Below are 13,879 nucleotides of genomic sequence, written 5' to 3'. Positions count from 1 at the left end.
CATGGCTTATGCTTCACACTTCACCGCTGGCCGGGCAGGACAAACCTCATCGCTCGCCTGGGCGAAGCCCGGCGTGGACTTAAAAACAGACAGAGAGGCACTGAGGGCGGCGGCTCGGAAGCGGAAACCGAGTTTCTTCTGGAGGGGGTTCCTGTGCTGCAGTCGTTACTACTACTGTGACCTAGGAAATCTTCCAAATCTTCCGTGGAGGGGCCTGCCTTGAATGCCCTAGGAGGCGGCAGCTGCGGGGGGCGGGCATTTGCTTTGGGGCGCACTAGAGACCTCTGCAGCCCCCCAGATTCTAGCAGGAAGGACGGCCGCACTGCGGCCTGGACTCCAGGGCGGTGGGAGAGCCCAGGCTGCGACCTGCCCCTGCCCTCCGCCACTCCGCTCTGCGGGCGACCTTCGCTGTCAGGCTAAGGGGGGTGAGGGGAAGGCAGAGCCAGCGGGCACCCAGTTTCCTCCTACCCTGCTGGAGCCCAAGCCTGTATTCACTTTGGGACGCCCTGGGGGAACCCGACATATGCCATGGCTGGGTCGCACCCCCAGAGATTCTGCTTCAGCGGTCTGAGCGGCAGCTTGGGCAACTGGGGGAGGTGACCGCTCTCGTGAGTCCGGCGTGCAGTCGGGGCCGGGCCCCTCGTCCCCGGCCTGGGCACAGAGGGCCCGCCCCGCCCCATTCTCGCTGCTGGGGCGCTCCCCGAGTCAACTCGAAGGCCACGGAAGGGCCTCACTTCCTCCCTCCGCGCCCGCCTGAGCCGCGGTCACGCTAGCGTGGAGCTGGGCACAAGCTTGACACAGGAAGCCCTTGGGGAGGCTGTGCCGCACCATCCCCGAAAAGTGCTGTCACTGGAAAGGACCGGCGGCCAGCTTTGGGGGTGGCGTCTCTTCTGGAAACGGGGAAAGTGTGTGTTCACCGCGGAATGGGGGAATGCCACCATGCCTCGTGGATTTCTCACACACACACACACACACACACACCCGACAGCGCGCTGAGGTCCGTGAGCCCCGGAGGGGAAACCGGTCCAGACGCAAGGTCACATCAACAGCAGCTACGCGCGCCTGCGGGGCCGCCCTGCGCTGCGGCTTCTTACCAGGGTCTGCACCATGTGCGGCCTCTGAAGCCTCAGACTCTTCACGGCCTGGAACACGTCGAGCAGCCCCTCGGCTTTGACTCGTTCCAGGATGTTGCTGAGCGCTATGAACGTGCCCGTTCGCCCGGCTCCGGCGCTGCGGACAGACGGAGGGAAAGGGCTTGAGACGCGACCTTGCCCGGGACGGGGACGCAGACGCGGGGCGACCGCCCGCCCCGCCCCGCACGTCGGCGCCCCGGACCGGAGTCTGGCACCGGACGGTCATCGGCGCGCGGCTTGGCTTCCCGCGTGCAGCGCCTGAAACGCCCGCCCGATGGCCGCGGGCAGGCGGGCAGCTCGAGGGCGGGGGCAGGACCCGCCGCCCCGACTCTCCGCAGCCCTGGTGGAGCCCGGCGGCTCAGGGGCGGCCCCTGACCTGCAGCCGCAGCCCCCCGGGGAGCTCCCTGGACATGCGCCCCCCCCCCCCCCCCGCACAGGGCTCAGGCCCCCGAGGCGCCTGCGCAGTGACCCGCCCCGCGTCTGCCCTGGGGACCGCTTCACGTTCATCTCCGCTGTCCCGCGCGTTTGGCGGACCGCGGAGGAGCTCATTTCCGGTCGACTCAAGTGACACCTACGAAGGCACCGGGCGCTGACAGCCGCGGCGCGGGCGCCACCTGGTGGCCAGGCCGGAGGGCGCCCGGCGTCCCAGGTGCGGAGCCCTCCGGGGCTGAGGTCAGGGGCGTGGCTCACGGCCCTCGCCCAGCACGAGGACCTCGGGCAGAGCCAGAACCGCCTTTCAAAGGGACTCGAGGCCCCCGAAGTTCAGAAGTGGGTGTGTCCCAGCTGCGCCGGTGATTTTTTTTTTTGATGACGTGAAAAGCACAGGGAAACGTGTTTGAATTGCCTCCTGACTCCGCCCACCGAATGCACGCGCCGGAATGATAAGGTGACATTCACGTATTCATGTAAGTTTGCGGGTGCACACGTGTCAGAGAAGGGCAGCTCAGGGCCCAGGGGGGTGACCGGGGTCGCCGGGCCCCTGCGGGGCGCTCACCTGCAGTGCACCGTGATGGGGTGGTTGCCCGTTTGCTGCTGCTGCTTCTGCACGGCCCCGATGAGGTCCAGCATGCCTTTGCCCTCCGCCGGGATGCCGACCTCGGGCCAGCCATGGAAGTGGAACTGGCGGACCACGCGGGCCTGATCCTCCTGGCGCGCCAGCGGCTGTGGGGGAGGGGCGGCTCAGTGCTGCCCCCGCGTGTCCCTGTCCTCCCAGAGACCCGCCCCAGGGATGAGCAGTCCTGAGTCCCCCGCCCGGGGTCATCCTGGGCCCCGGGTCATCCTGTGGCCGCATGGAGGAGCACGCTCTCCAGGCGAGCTGGCATCTGCTGTGCCCACGACCATCTTGAGTTCTGACCCAAGTCCCAGAGGTGAGTGGCCTCGCCCATGACTGGCCCACGGAGTTTCCCTTCTCTGCCAGGGAGCAGAGCCCAGGACCCAGTGTGGACTGGGGACAGCCGGAGGGTCTGAAAAGGCACCTGGCAGAGAGCCGGGGACAGGCCTCTGTGGCCTCATCCATCCCTTTACTCCCCCGCCCTCTGCTGCTGCCGCTTCTGAGTGGGGGGTGGGCGGAAGCGGGCCGCCTCTTAGAGATGGCCCGTCTGCCCCACCCTCCTCGTCCAGACAAGGGGGCAGGTGCGTGTGGAGCTCAGCCCCTTGATAGCATGGCTCCCCGCTCGCCACACTGTCAGTTTGAATTTGGGGCCCCAAAAAGTGCTGGCGGAGCAGGACCTCCTGGTGCAAGGACAAGCAGGACCTGCGGGGCAGCCGCAGTGAGCCCTGGACACGCTCACTGCCTTGGCCACAGCTTGAAACACTATGGCAACAATACCTGATTGAAGGTCACCAGGAAGTCCCGTACGCTGATAGCTTCAGAAAGGGTATCGCTCTTTATTTCAATCGTTATGTCCCCATGAGTCACCGACCCCTCTGTTGGCCAATACTGGTAGCATTTATCCTGGGGGATAAAATAAAATTTTAAGTCTCGTAAGATATAATTTGCTGCCATCCCCTTTAACCAGACGATGCAGATCTGCTCTCAAACCATTGAACGTATTTCATCTGACCAAGAAAATAACACGACAATGCATATGAATGTCCACTAATGCCTGTTGACCAAGGGAACAGAATAGAGCCCAGAAACAGCACAGGACAGAGGTGACCTAACAGAAAAAGAAAGAGATTATTCAACACCTGGAGGTAGAAAAACTGGTTTTCTACGTGGGAGAAAACCTAACTGGGTCGCCCACGCCCTCCCGCGGCTGCGAGCCCTCACTTGGCTGCCTTGGAGTTCAATAAAAATAAACCCAGGTGAGGACTTACTGTCAAAAACAAAACTGTAAAAGCCTTAGGGGAAGAAAATACCTTTTCGCTTTTGGGGAACAGAGTGCTTTGCTAAACATGACTCCAAAAGAGCTAACCGACCATGACACGAACGATTGTACCATCGGATTACAAGAAAATCAACTCCATTTCGTCAACAAACATTAGAAAGTGAAAAGACAGGGTGTCGGCTGTGAAAAGGTATTTGCGATACATAAAACCTCTATGTTAATGGAGGATTTGTATCAAGAATATGTAAAGAAATTCTACGAATTAATAAGAAAAGGGCAAACAAGCCACCATAATAATGGGCGAAAGGCGGGATCGGGCATCTCGCACGGAGCAAACGCGCCAACTACAGAAGGACAAAGTGATGCCCAACCTCGCAGGAAGCAGGGAGACGGATCCGCGCCACCGCGGGTGGACTGACGACTGACGACCCTGGGGATGTGGGGGAGTGATGCCCCTCACAGTCGCCAGGGGCCGCTCGGGACCCGCAACCATGTAGGAAGGCAACGAGGAGCTCCCTTGCCGATGGCGGCTTTCTCACATCCCCAAAGCAGCATCTCGTGTCCGGGGACAGACTACTCCTTGTGCAGCACGGGACCCGTACAAGGATGGACCTGCAGCACTGCTTGTAAGACAACGAAGTGCAGCCGACCCCGATGCCCCTGCGAGACGGGATACATAAATGGGTGCAGGGCGCATAGTTCGTGGAGGGGAACCCAATGAGATGACGATGGATGACCCACAGCCATGGGCATCAACAAAGGAAAATATCAAAAGCACCATTCTGAGCAGAAAAAACAAGTCCCAGAAGAACACATACCGTCACGATACCCTTTATAGATAGCAAGAAGCAATCAAAATTGATAACTAGTTTCTTGAAACATACATGCAGATGATATTAAAAGATCTTTTAAAGAGCGAAGAACACGTCCACTAGGATGGATTTAATCGGAAAGAGAAACAATGGTAAGGGTCGGCAGGGATGGGGAGAGATCGGAACCCTTGCGCAGGGCTGCCCTGGAAAGCAGTGTGACGTTCTTCAAATGTAAAATAACACGCGTGTGCAACAGAGAGTTGTGGTACGACCAGCGAGTCCACGCCAGGTAGCCACCCAAGGGGAAGGAACACATGCCCGTGTCAAAACTCAGACACGAACGCCCGACACGCGGCGTGTAAACGCCCAAGAGCGAGATGAGCCGAACGTCCATCAACCAGTGAATGAATAAACCAAATGTGGCGCGGCGCACGATGCGACGCCATGTGCCAGTCAAAAAGAGGGGAAAACGTGCTCCCGTCAGGACGCGGTCGGACCGCGAAAACGTTACGCCACGTGAAAGCGCTGGGTCCTGAAGACGTGGTGTGTGACTCCACCTACTCCACCTACTGGACGGGACGTCCAGGATGGGCGGACCCAAGGCGTCCGACAGCAGATGGGGGGTGGCGGCGGGGGGCGGGGGCAGCGGATGCGTGGTCTCCGGGGGCGGGGCCAGCGGGCACGCGGCGGTGGGGGCTGGGGGACAGGGGAAGGGGGGGGCGATTGCGCCCAGGTTTGAGGCTTCTTGGCGGGGTGATGAAAATGACCCAGAAGGAAACAACGGTGACGTCCCACGCGTCTATGTGTATACTAAATACCGCTGAATTGTGTCCTTTAAAAGGATGAATCGTCTGGAATGTGAATTATATCTCAGTAAAACTCTTTGGGAAAAAAGCAAAGATGTCAAAACATAAATTCAGGCTAGTGGCTGCATCTCGGGGGAGCACCTAGATACAGGGGTTCTTGGCAAAGCTTTGGTTTTTCGGTTGGAAAGCGGCTTCATGAGAACGTATAATGTGATTAAACAAATATGATACGGAAGGCCGAGGGTGGCCGTCTGGGGATAAAGGGGAGCGTTCAAGTCATTCGGTGCCACCAGGATGACATCCATTAGGAGCACGCCTCAACGCCCAGGTCTCTATGTCTCGAAAAAGGCGATTAAGTATCTTTTCCTCAATAGGTTGTCATCAAATTTGTTACTGTGGCAAACATTAAATGACGGAATCTCAGGGCAGGTTAAATAAAATGCAGGCCAAGGACAAGAGCCCGTGTGGTGGAATCATGGTTACCAAAAAAAAAAAAAAAAAAAATGGCGAAATGAAACGAAGCCTTTGCAGTTCCGACCTCTGTCCCCGCTCAGTGCCTTTGACAGCAGGCGGGCCCTTCGCGTGACGCTACGGTCACCGCGCGGCGCGCAAACCGCCCCTGGCGGCCCGGGCCGGGCGGGGCCCTGACCTGCTCTCTCTCCTGGACCTCGGTCAGCATGACGATTGTGTGGCACTTCCACTCCCACACCATGCGCCAGAAGTCCTCCACCGTGTGCGCCAGGGGCCCCTGGGTGGCGATGAAATAGTCCTTCTGTCGGTATCCCTTCAAACGGGGAGCAGAGGTTAGAGGCTGCCTGCCTCCCTGCCTCCCTGCCTCCCTCTCTCCCTCCCTCCCTCCCTCCTTCCTTCCTTCCTTCCTTCCTTCCTTCCTTCCTTCCTTCCTTCCTTCCTTCCTTCCCTCTCTGTCCACTATGTGACACTGGGAAGCCAGGGTCTAACTGGGGAAAACCTTCTCCAGGCATCCAGGCCCCCCTGAGCCAAGCCCCAGGGGCTCACGCACACACACCCCCGCCCCCTCCATCTGGTCACCTGCCCCTCAGCCCCCGGCACCACCACTGAGTGGGGAGCACGGGCTCCCCCTCGCTTGCTGGCAGGCCCCTGGGAACGCGCCTAGCGGCGCCGGTTCTGACACATTTGCCCGTGTTAGGCCAAGTCAGAACGCTGGGCGTAGAGTGGGAGGAAGTGGGTTCAAATCCCGGCTCCTCCACTCGGGGCCCGGGTGACCTTGGGCACAGTTTTCTCCTCTGCAAACAGGGATCCTGACACAGACCCAGCTAACAGCCCCCTGCGTGAGGACGGCCTGGGGCTCTGTGCTCTGAACACAAAGGCGTACTGTCCTGGGGAAATGTGTTCCAGAAGCCATGGGAGAGAAGCGGATAGAAGCCCCAACCCCTGACCACTTCAGGACAGAGACGGAACAGGAAACTAACTAACTGCAGACTAAACTCAGAATGAACAAATGGGGCGTCCCCGCGAGTGCCTTATGCATTCTTTTGAAGCGGGTAATTCTGCTAACGAAATGGAGTGGGTTCCGGAGGCAGGTCCACCCCCCTCCCACCGTGGACACGCGTGAACCGGGAGCCCCGCCCGGAGCGGGGACCCGCGCCCTCACACGGGACTGCCGGGCACTCACGTCGATGAAGGAGGCGTTGATGTAGTCCGTGTACTCCTGGCCCCTCTTCATGGGGAGGATCACGCGGTTGAAGTCGTCTGCGGGGCGGGACGGTCCGTCACTTAGCGGGGACGCACGCCCGCCCTGCAAACTCGCATTCCTGGCTACCCGCCTCTGGCCCAGAAAACTCACGGGCAAAATCCCAGGACCAAGAACTCAGGAGGCCGACTTCATAAAACGGGGGACTGTAAGCGGCCCAGGGAAGCTGCGTTTTGTCAGGAAAGTTCTGCAAACAATCCCGTTTCTGTTTCCTTTTGTCATGAATCGAGGTGATTCATACCAATATACAGGTGTGACAAATACTGGATTTAAGGTGAGTGGCCACCGGGTGGGCAGCCCAGAGTACTGGGCAGGGGAAGTCACGGCCACGAAGACCCCGGGGTCAGGGGCTGATGAAGCTGTCTCACAGATAGTCCCTGTGCTGCATGACCGGTCACTGTGCTGGTGTCGTGAGCCTGGGTGCTCTGGGGGGTCTGGATGAAGTCCCCCCATCCGCAGGTGGCTCCTCTCACCAGGTGGACCCCATTCCTTGGCCTGTGTCTCTCGGGTTAGCCTTCCCTTCCTTTCCCTTCCCTTCCCACTGAGCAAGTCCCCCAGAGGCCCAACCATGCTCACGGCACACGGGCCCCACTGCTCCGAGGCCCTGCCAGGCCGGGTGGCCGTCCTTCCCTCAGGCCCTCAGCCAGGCCAGTGCCTGCCCCGCCCCCCAGGCCTGTCCTGGAAGGGCTCAGCTCTGTTCCTTCAGGTCCCGCTGCATGACCTGGGTCAGGATGCCCCCTGTGTAAATGGAGTGCTGTGCCTGTGCCCAGGCTTGGCGGAGACAGGAAGGAGTTGGGAATCCAGAGGCCCCTGACTCATGCCTGGGGCAATTCTCCCTGCTTCCGGGATGTCGACCGTCCCCCACCTCCGAGTCCTGTCACAAGCTGCCCATCTGATGCACACGGGACTGTCTGGGTCACTCGTGGCTTCACAGGTGGGCTTTCCCTTCCCAGCGCTGACAGGGCCCCCAGGGAGTGAGCCCGGAGGGTGCCCTGACCTTGACTCTGGTTTCTAGAGGTGGGTCAGTGAATTCTCAGGGCCCAATGCCACGGGGCCGCCCTGCCCGCCCCGCCGCCTGCCCGGCTGCCTTACACGGGATGATCTGGATGACTCGGGCCTTCTTCATGTTGGCCGGCAGGTTGCCTGTCCTCATGTTCTCCTTCATGATTCGGACATTGGTCAGTTTCTGCAGTCAAGGAGGACAGAGCCGGCTGGTGAAGCGCCGCCACTCCCGAGCAAGCCCCCGCCGCCTGACACGGCCCCCAGAGGCCACACCTGCCCCGTCTCCAGACGTTTCCGGGGCTCGGGACACAGAATGTATGTGAGACACCCCCGCTGGGCTGCCACAGTGCTCTGGGAGCCCCCAGGCTGTCCCCCCCTCGCAGGTGACGGCCAGGCAGCGCCCCCCACCCCGGGGTCACCCGCACAGGAAGCGGGAACAGCGCCCTCTGAAGGGCCGGCCGCGCTCCGGGGGCGCTGACCCTGAACTCCTCCTCCAGGCCGATCTTGTCGAAGCGCGCGGCGCTGCCCTGCAGCGTCTGCAGGTGCCTCTCCAGGGAGGACACGTCCAGCTCGGTGTCCCCGTACAGGTAGTGCTCCAGCAAGGCTTGGTAAATGAAGGAGTACTGCATCTGCGGAGGCGGAGGCGGGGGCGGGGCCTGCTCAGCAGCGCCGGGGGCGGTGTGGGGGGGCCGGGGGCCGCCTCTTTGCCAAGAGAAGGAGGTTTGGGGAAAAAATTCGGAATCGTGGCCATTTATGGCGACTGTTTACGCCCTGAGTGAAGGTCCCCTGACAGCAGGCGTCACTGAGGACGGGCACCCGCCCAGGCACCAGCCCAGGCACCGCCCCCCGACACGGGGCGCACGCAGGCGGCCGGGTCTGCCCCGTGGAGCCACCGGGGGGCGCTGCTCACATCCGTCTGGACCATCTGGGGACGCTGGCTGCGGATTCTCGACACGAACTCGAAGACGTCCACCTTCTGCTCCGCGTGCATCATGTCCACCATGGCGTCGATGACGATGAAGGTGCCCGTCCGGCCCACGCCCGCGCTTCGGGGACAAAGGAAGATGCCAAGACCTGCGGTGAGTCACATTCCCCCGAAGCAAAGGACAGGGGGCCGCGCCAGCACCTCGCCAACACCTCGCCACTTACGGCCACCTTTTTTTTTTTTTTTTTTTTTTGTAAATAAAGAACAAATTGGTTGCGAGGCCACCAGAGGGCGCCCCAATCTCAGTACAATGATCTCGAATTGCTCCTCTAACAACTAGAAACTGGCAAAGGCAGACGGAAAAGGGCTACTTGTATGTGGAATATAAAACAAAAAGTAACCAACGATCTACAACAAAACAAAACGCACAAAAACAGGCTCACGTACAGACAGCAGAGCGGTGGTTACAGGCGGGAGGGTGACGGGGTGAAGGGGTCACCTATGGGGACGCGAGACCAGACTTACACTCCCCATTCCTGAAAACTACATGTACTGACCACTGTTGCCCCAACACACTTAATTGTAAAAAACAGCTGTTGTCAGCATTCTGTAAAGTTGTACAGATTTTTCCCTCTATTACCAAATGTCGTTGCTTGTATACTGAGACGTTTTAAAAAAGTGTCACGCTAGATAATAGCTTTCCCAGGTTCTTCATAATAAGAGGCACAGCAGGCCGGGTCCTGAGTCAAGGTCACGCCGCGGCAGGGGTGCGCTGGCTCCCCCTGCGTCCTGCCCTCAGCCCGGAGGCGGCGGGTGCCCTACGTGCCCGCTGAGCGGCCCCCTCCCTGGGGAATGTGCCCGGATCAGATTCCTGGTGGCCCTGCCTCTCTGTGCAGCTCCCGCGGGAACTGCTCGAGCCTGAACTGGCCGCTCCCTCCAGCCCTGCAGCTCTGGCCTCTGGTGAAAGCGAAGTGACCTTTTGAACAGAAGGCTGACGACTTATTGAACGAAGCCCCCAACTGTCCCCTTTGGTGGTGGTGGTGGGGGGGTGGTACAGCTCTTTCCAGCCAGCCCCCCACGTGGTGCTGGGATAGGCAGCCGAGAGCCCCTGGCTGGCCTCATGCTCTGCTCTCACGGCGGGGGTTGGGGGCAGAGCAGAGGACACTCGAGAGGCCCTCTGAGGGGTCATTAGGCGCAGACAGGTGAAGACGCTCTGCCCAGCAGGTATGTGGAGGGGCCTGAACAGAACCCACCCGAAGGTTGTGGGGGCGGGGAGCCGGCGGACATGTCCGCCAGGACTGGACCGTGTTGGGCCCCGTGGAAAGCCCAAGGCCAGGCAGCCTTCCCTGCAGGCCTTTCAAAGCCTGCTTTTCCACAGCCGAGGGATGACCGTGGTGGCAGCCGCCACTCACCCGGACGCGGGCCCCTGCCAGGTTTCCTTTCCGCATGGACAAGGGCCCGAGCGTGAGGGGGCAGCCTGGCGCAGGCCCCGGTGTCCCGGACGCCTGCCGGCTCCGCTCGCCCGGCTGGGTGCTTCCCGCGCCCAGGGTGCACCCCCCGCCCCTCCGCGCCCCACGCGCTCTTCCAGAAAGACCTGGGGGCTCCTGGCAGAAGCGTCCTCTCCATCTCTGTTCCTGGGGCTGCCTCGAGGGCCCCCAGGGGTGATGAAGGGGAGGCCAAGGAGACCTGTCAGAGCTCTCTGTCATCACCAACCCTGGCCTCTCGGCTCTTGTCTTAGATATTGGGGTTCCCCTTATGTGCCACTGACGAAGGGGCCCTGCTCCCACGTTATGTGGGGGGCGGGGGCGCGGGCGCTGGCCGTCCCTCCAGCCGTGAGCGCGAGACAGCCTCGGCGGCCACTGCGGCCCGCGTTCACAGTGGGCGGGGCTCGTCGCCGCGCCCGCCTTCCCCTCTGCCAGCCCGGCCTGTCCACTGGCCATTTCCCCGGAGCGGCCCAGACCCCCGCTTCTCCCCCACCCCCGCCCGACGCACCTGCAGTGGACCACGATGGGCCCGGCGTGCACGGGGTTGAGCGTCTTCACCTTCTTCAGGAACTTGAGCATCCCGATGGGGGTGAAGGGCACCCCGAAGTCGGGCCAGCTGGTGAAGTGCAGCTGGGACACGAGCCGCGGGGCTTTGCAGCCGTCAGGGAGCTGCTGCCGGGACACAGGGGGTGTGAGCGGGGGCCGCCCCGCCCCGCCCCGCCCCGCCATCTCCCTGGGCAGCCTGGGGCGCGCGCGCGTGCGGGACGGGGCCCGTCAACAGCGGCGGGACGCCCTTCACGACAGAGGCCAGTGCTTGCTGCCTGCCCAGGACACGCACCGCGCTGCGTGGGGACCAGGTCAGGTGGGCTCCGGGCACACACCGCGCTGCGTGGGGACCGGGTGAGGTGGGCTCCGGGCCGACAGGCACGTCCGGAAAGCCGGCCTACGACTCACGACCCCACTGGTAAGCGGGGTGGCCCCCTCTCTTTGCCCGTGGTCCCGTGTGCCCACAGCACACCATTTCACTCCCCAAAACATCTTAATTTTGGGGGGGAAGATGATGGTGTTAGCTTCTAGGCGGCTCCCTAGACCCTGCCTCAGTTTTTGTTACCTCGAGTTTGGTCCCCTGCCCCAGAACACAAAAGGTCATACAGCGTATTTGTGTGTGTTTGTACACGTGTGCGTATGTGCATGTGTGTGTGTGCGTGTGCATGCGTGTGTGTGCGTGCGCATCTGTGTGGGGTGGTCTGGGAGGAAGGCAGGCAGAGACGGCAAGCATGGCAAAGCTCGTCTTTTCCTCTTTTTCGCTGTGGCTTCTAGAAACTTCAGATTCACGTTTTGCAGTCTAACTCCAACCAACTTTTGATTCCCGATGACACGCCCTTCTGTTTTTGTAATTTTTTCTCTTAAACGTCTTACATCTCTATTTCATCTGCCCTGTACGCCGGCGTCTTCACTAAAAACCGCCTTAAAACCTTTCGGGGGAGAACTAGCAGGAAGTAAGTGCGAAACGTAATGAGGAAGTTTCGGACATAATTTTGAAACTGTTACAAACGAATCCTGCCTCGTGATCCCAGTGTGTGGCATGGCACTGTGCTACTGGGGGGCCGGCCCCCAACCCCGAACCCCTCCGCCTGACTCACTTCCTCCGCCCGGAACGGTCACTGGGAGCCAGGAGTGCCCAGCGGTGTCCGGGGACACTCGTGCACCTGCCCCTCGTCCCCCTCTGCACACTCAGCCCCGTCCCCGTCCCCGTCCGGCAGTCCTCCGCCTCAGTCCCCACCAGCAAGAGCCGCCGGGCGCCGGGGCGGGGGCGGGCAGAGCTCTGCGTGTGGTGAACGTTCCCCAGGAGCCGCCTTCCAGAAGCCGGTCCCCACAGCGCTTACCGCCTGGATGCAGAACTTGCGGACGGTGTAGTCCACGAGCACCACGCAGTCCTCCACGCACACCCGGACGCTCCCGTACGTCCAGCAGCCCTGGTCCGGCCAGTATTGGTAGCACTTTTCCTGCACGGAATAAGCGAACGGGAACAGCAGGTCTGTGGGTGCCGGTCACCACCCCACCCGCCGTCCACACGGGCCTTGCCCACGCTGGCCCCGGGCTCATGGGTCACTGAGCCGCGAAAGAGCACGGAAAAGTGTGTCCTTATCAATGGGGACGCCGAGGCTACACCCCCCGTCGAGGGCTGTCTGGAGCCAGCCGGTACTCGGGGCTCTTTCTGAGTTCGACACCCACGATGTCACATGCGGTCATCCATTCACTGTCCCCAGCAGCGAGTGACCCATCTCACTGGGCCCTCAGAGCAGGACGCCTGTCCCAAAGCGGCACCCAGGCCAGGCAGGACTCCCACCGGGCTTGGCAGGTGGCTCTGTCCTGCTCAGCTCACTGGGGACAACTTCATCTGGGTCACGCCTGCCCTCGGTGGACAGCGATGAACCTGGGGTGACGTCACCTCCCCGCTGTCCTCTGACAAGGGTGGCACATGGCGAGCAGCCGCCTTCTGGGCCTTCCCTCCCTCGGAACTACGAAGGCCCCGCGCGAGCTCCCAGGAGAGGACACCGGGCACCCCAGCCAGTCCCCCTGGGCACGGGGGACATGAGTGCGTAAGGACATGCCACGTGGGGGAGGCCCACTCCGCCGCGGTCAGCAGCCGCCTCGGCACCCGACAGGCGTCTCGGAAAGGGGCCAAGTCGCGAGAATTTCTAATCTTACAAAGCAAACTGCGTCTTGGTGTTCCCCGGAGCCCTCGCTCCAGCCCTTGGCCCAGGGTGTCTCTGAAGAGGCCCTCAGGGGAAGCAAACACCCAAAGGCCCCGAAAGGCTCACGCTCGGGGCCCGGGGCTGTTTCTGTGGGCCCCCCAGGGCCGGGGGAGTGGAGGTTTTCATGCCCGGGGCCCCCTCAGCCCCACAGCAGACTCCGTCCGTTCCTCCCCGTCGGATCATGAGATGACAGAGCAGTTGCATTTCACAAGGTTCAGCGAGGATGCTGGAGCCAGGGAGAACCACGCAGAAGTGTGGGCAAAGAAGAAAAGGGAACTCTCTTGGGAAATGCTGAAGATCTAGATACAGAAGCAGGCCCGCTCTGAGTCACAGAAATGGAAAAATCCAGTCGGAGGCTCAGGGTGACATCAGCGAGAAAATGTCACGTAACATAGCAACAGAGCGAGCGCGGGGGAGGCGGGGGCGTTCTCAAGGGGCCCCTGCTCCTGCGGAGGCCCTGCTGTGTTTCATGGGTGTAAACGCCCCCCACCTTCAGGGTGGTTGAGGCGGGTGGCCAGTCCCAGGGGGCCCGGGGCTCCTCGGGCAGGGTCCTGCCACAGGACCCGCTCGGCCCTTCTGAAGCGTCTGTCCCTGCCTGTCTGTCCCAGCCTCCTCCAGTAGCTCTGTCCAGCGAGAGAGGGTGGCCAGGGCAGGACCCGCAAGGAGAAGGCCGGCCCTCCCCAGCCTGTCCCAACTCCCTGGGAGGGCAAACAAAACCCCACCCACACCCTACCACAACCGGAAGCGGAGGCTGGAGGCTACTTCCTGTGTGACTGGGGACAGCGGCACTCGGGGCGCCCGCCCTGCCTGTGGGCCCGAGTTCCCCAGGGCCTGGTATTTCCACCTTGAAGGGCGCCCCTTCCCCTGAACCCTAGCGGAGCTGCCCGAGCCTCCCT

General features: G+C 61.6%; 1 protein-coding gene across 7 annotated transcripts in view; it reads right to left on the bottom strand.

Moving 5' to 3' along the window:
• The window catches only part of PTPRE (protein tyrosine phosphatase receptor type E), a 103,135-nt gene that overhangs the window by 3,950 nt on the left and 85,306 nt on the right, over positions 1-13,879 (bottom strand). For 5 of the 7 annotated variants that reach the window (XM_036223552.1, XM_036223556.1, XM_036223555.1 and 2 more), the window contains 10 exons: positions 12,111-12,230; positions 10,733-10,896; positions 8,726-8,861; positions 8,295-8,444; positions 7,906-7,999; positions 6,736-6,812; positions 5,731-5,865; positions 2,962-3,087; positions 2,128-2,294; positions 1,095-1,230 (listed from right to left, as the gene is read on the bottom strand). In XM_036223552.1, the coding sequence (XP_036079445.1) occupies positions 1,095-1,230; positions 2,128-2,294; positions 2,962-3,087; positions 5,731-5,865; positions 6,736-6,812; positions 7,906-7,999; positions 8,295-8,444; positions 8,726-8,861; positions 10,733-10,896; positions 12,111-12,230 (1,305 nt within the window). The remainder of the gene's footprint in view (positions 1-1,094; positions 1,231-2,127; positions 2,295-2,961; positions 3,088-5,730; positions 5,866-6,735; positions 6,813-7,905; positions 8,000-8,294; positions 8,445-8,725; positions 8,862-10,732; positions 10,897-12,110; positions 12,231-13,879) is intronic. The other 2 variants (XM_036223554.1, XM_036223553.1) reach the window with 2 other exon arrangements.

This window comes from Rousettus aegyptiacus, unplaced genomic scaffold (assembly GCF_014176215.1).
Source record: "Rousettus aegyptiacus isolate mRouAeg1 unplaced genomic scaffold, mRouAeg1.p scaffold_m13_p_6, whole genome shotgun sequence".
Classification (NCBI taxonomy): Eukaryota; Metazoa; Chordata; class Mammalia; order Chiroptera; family Pteropodidae; genus Rousettus; species Rousettus aegyptiacus.
The sequence above is the reverse complement of the archived record's forward strand: the minus strand, read 5'-3'. Positions and strand labels throughout refer to the sequence as shown.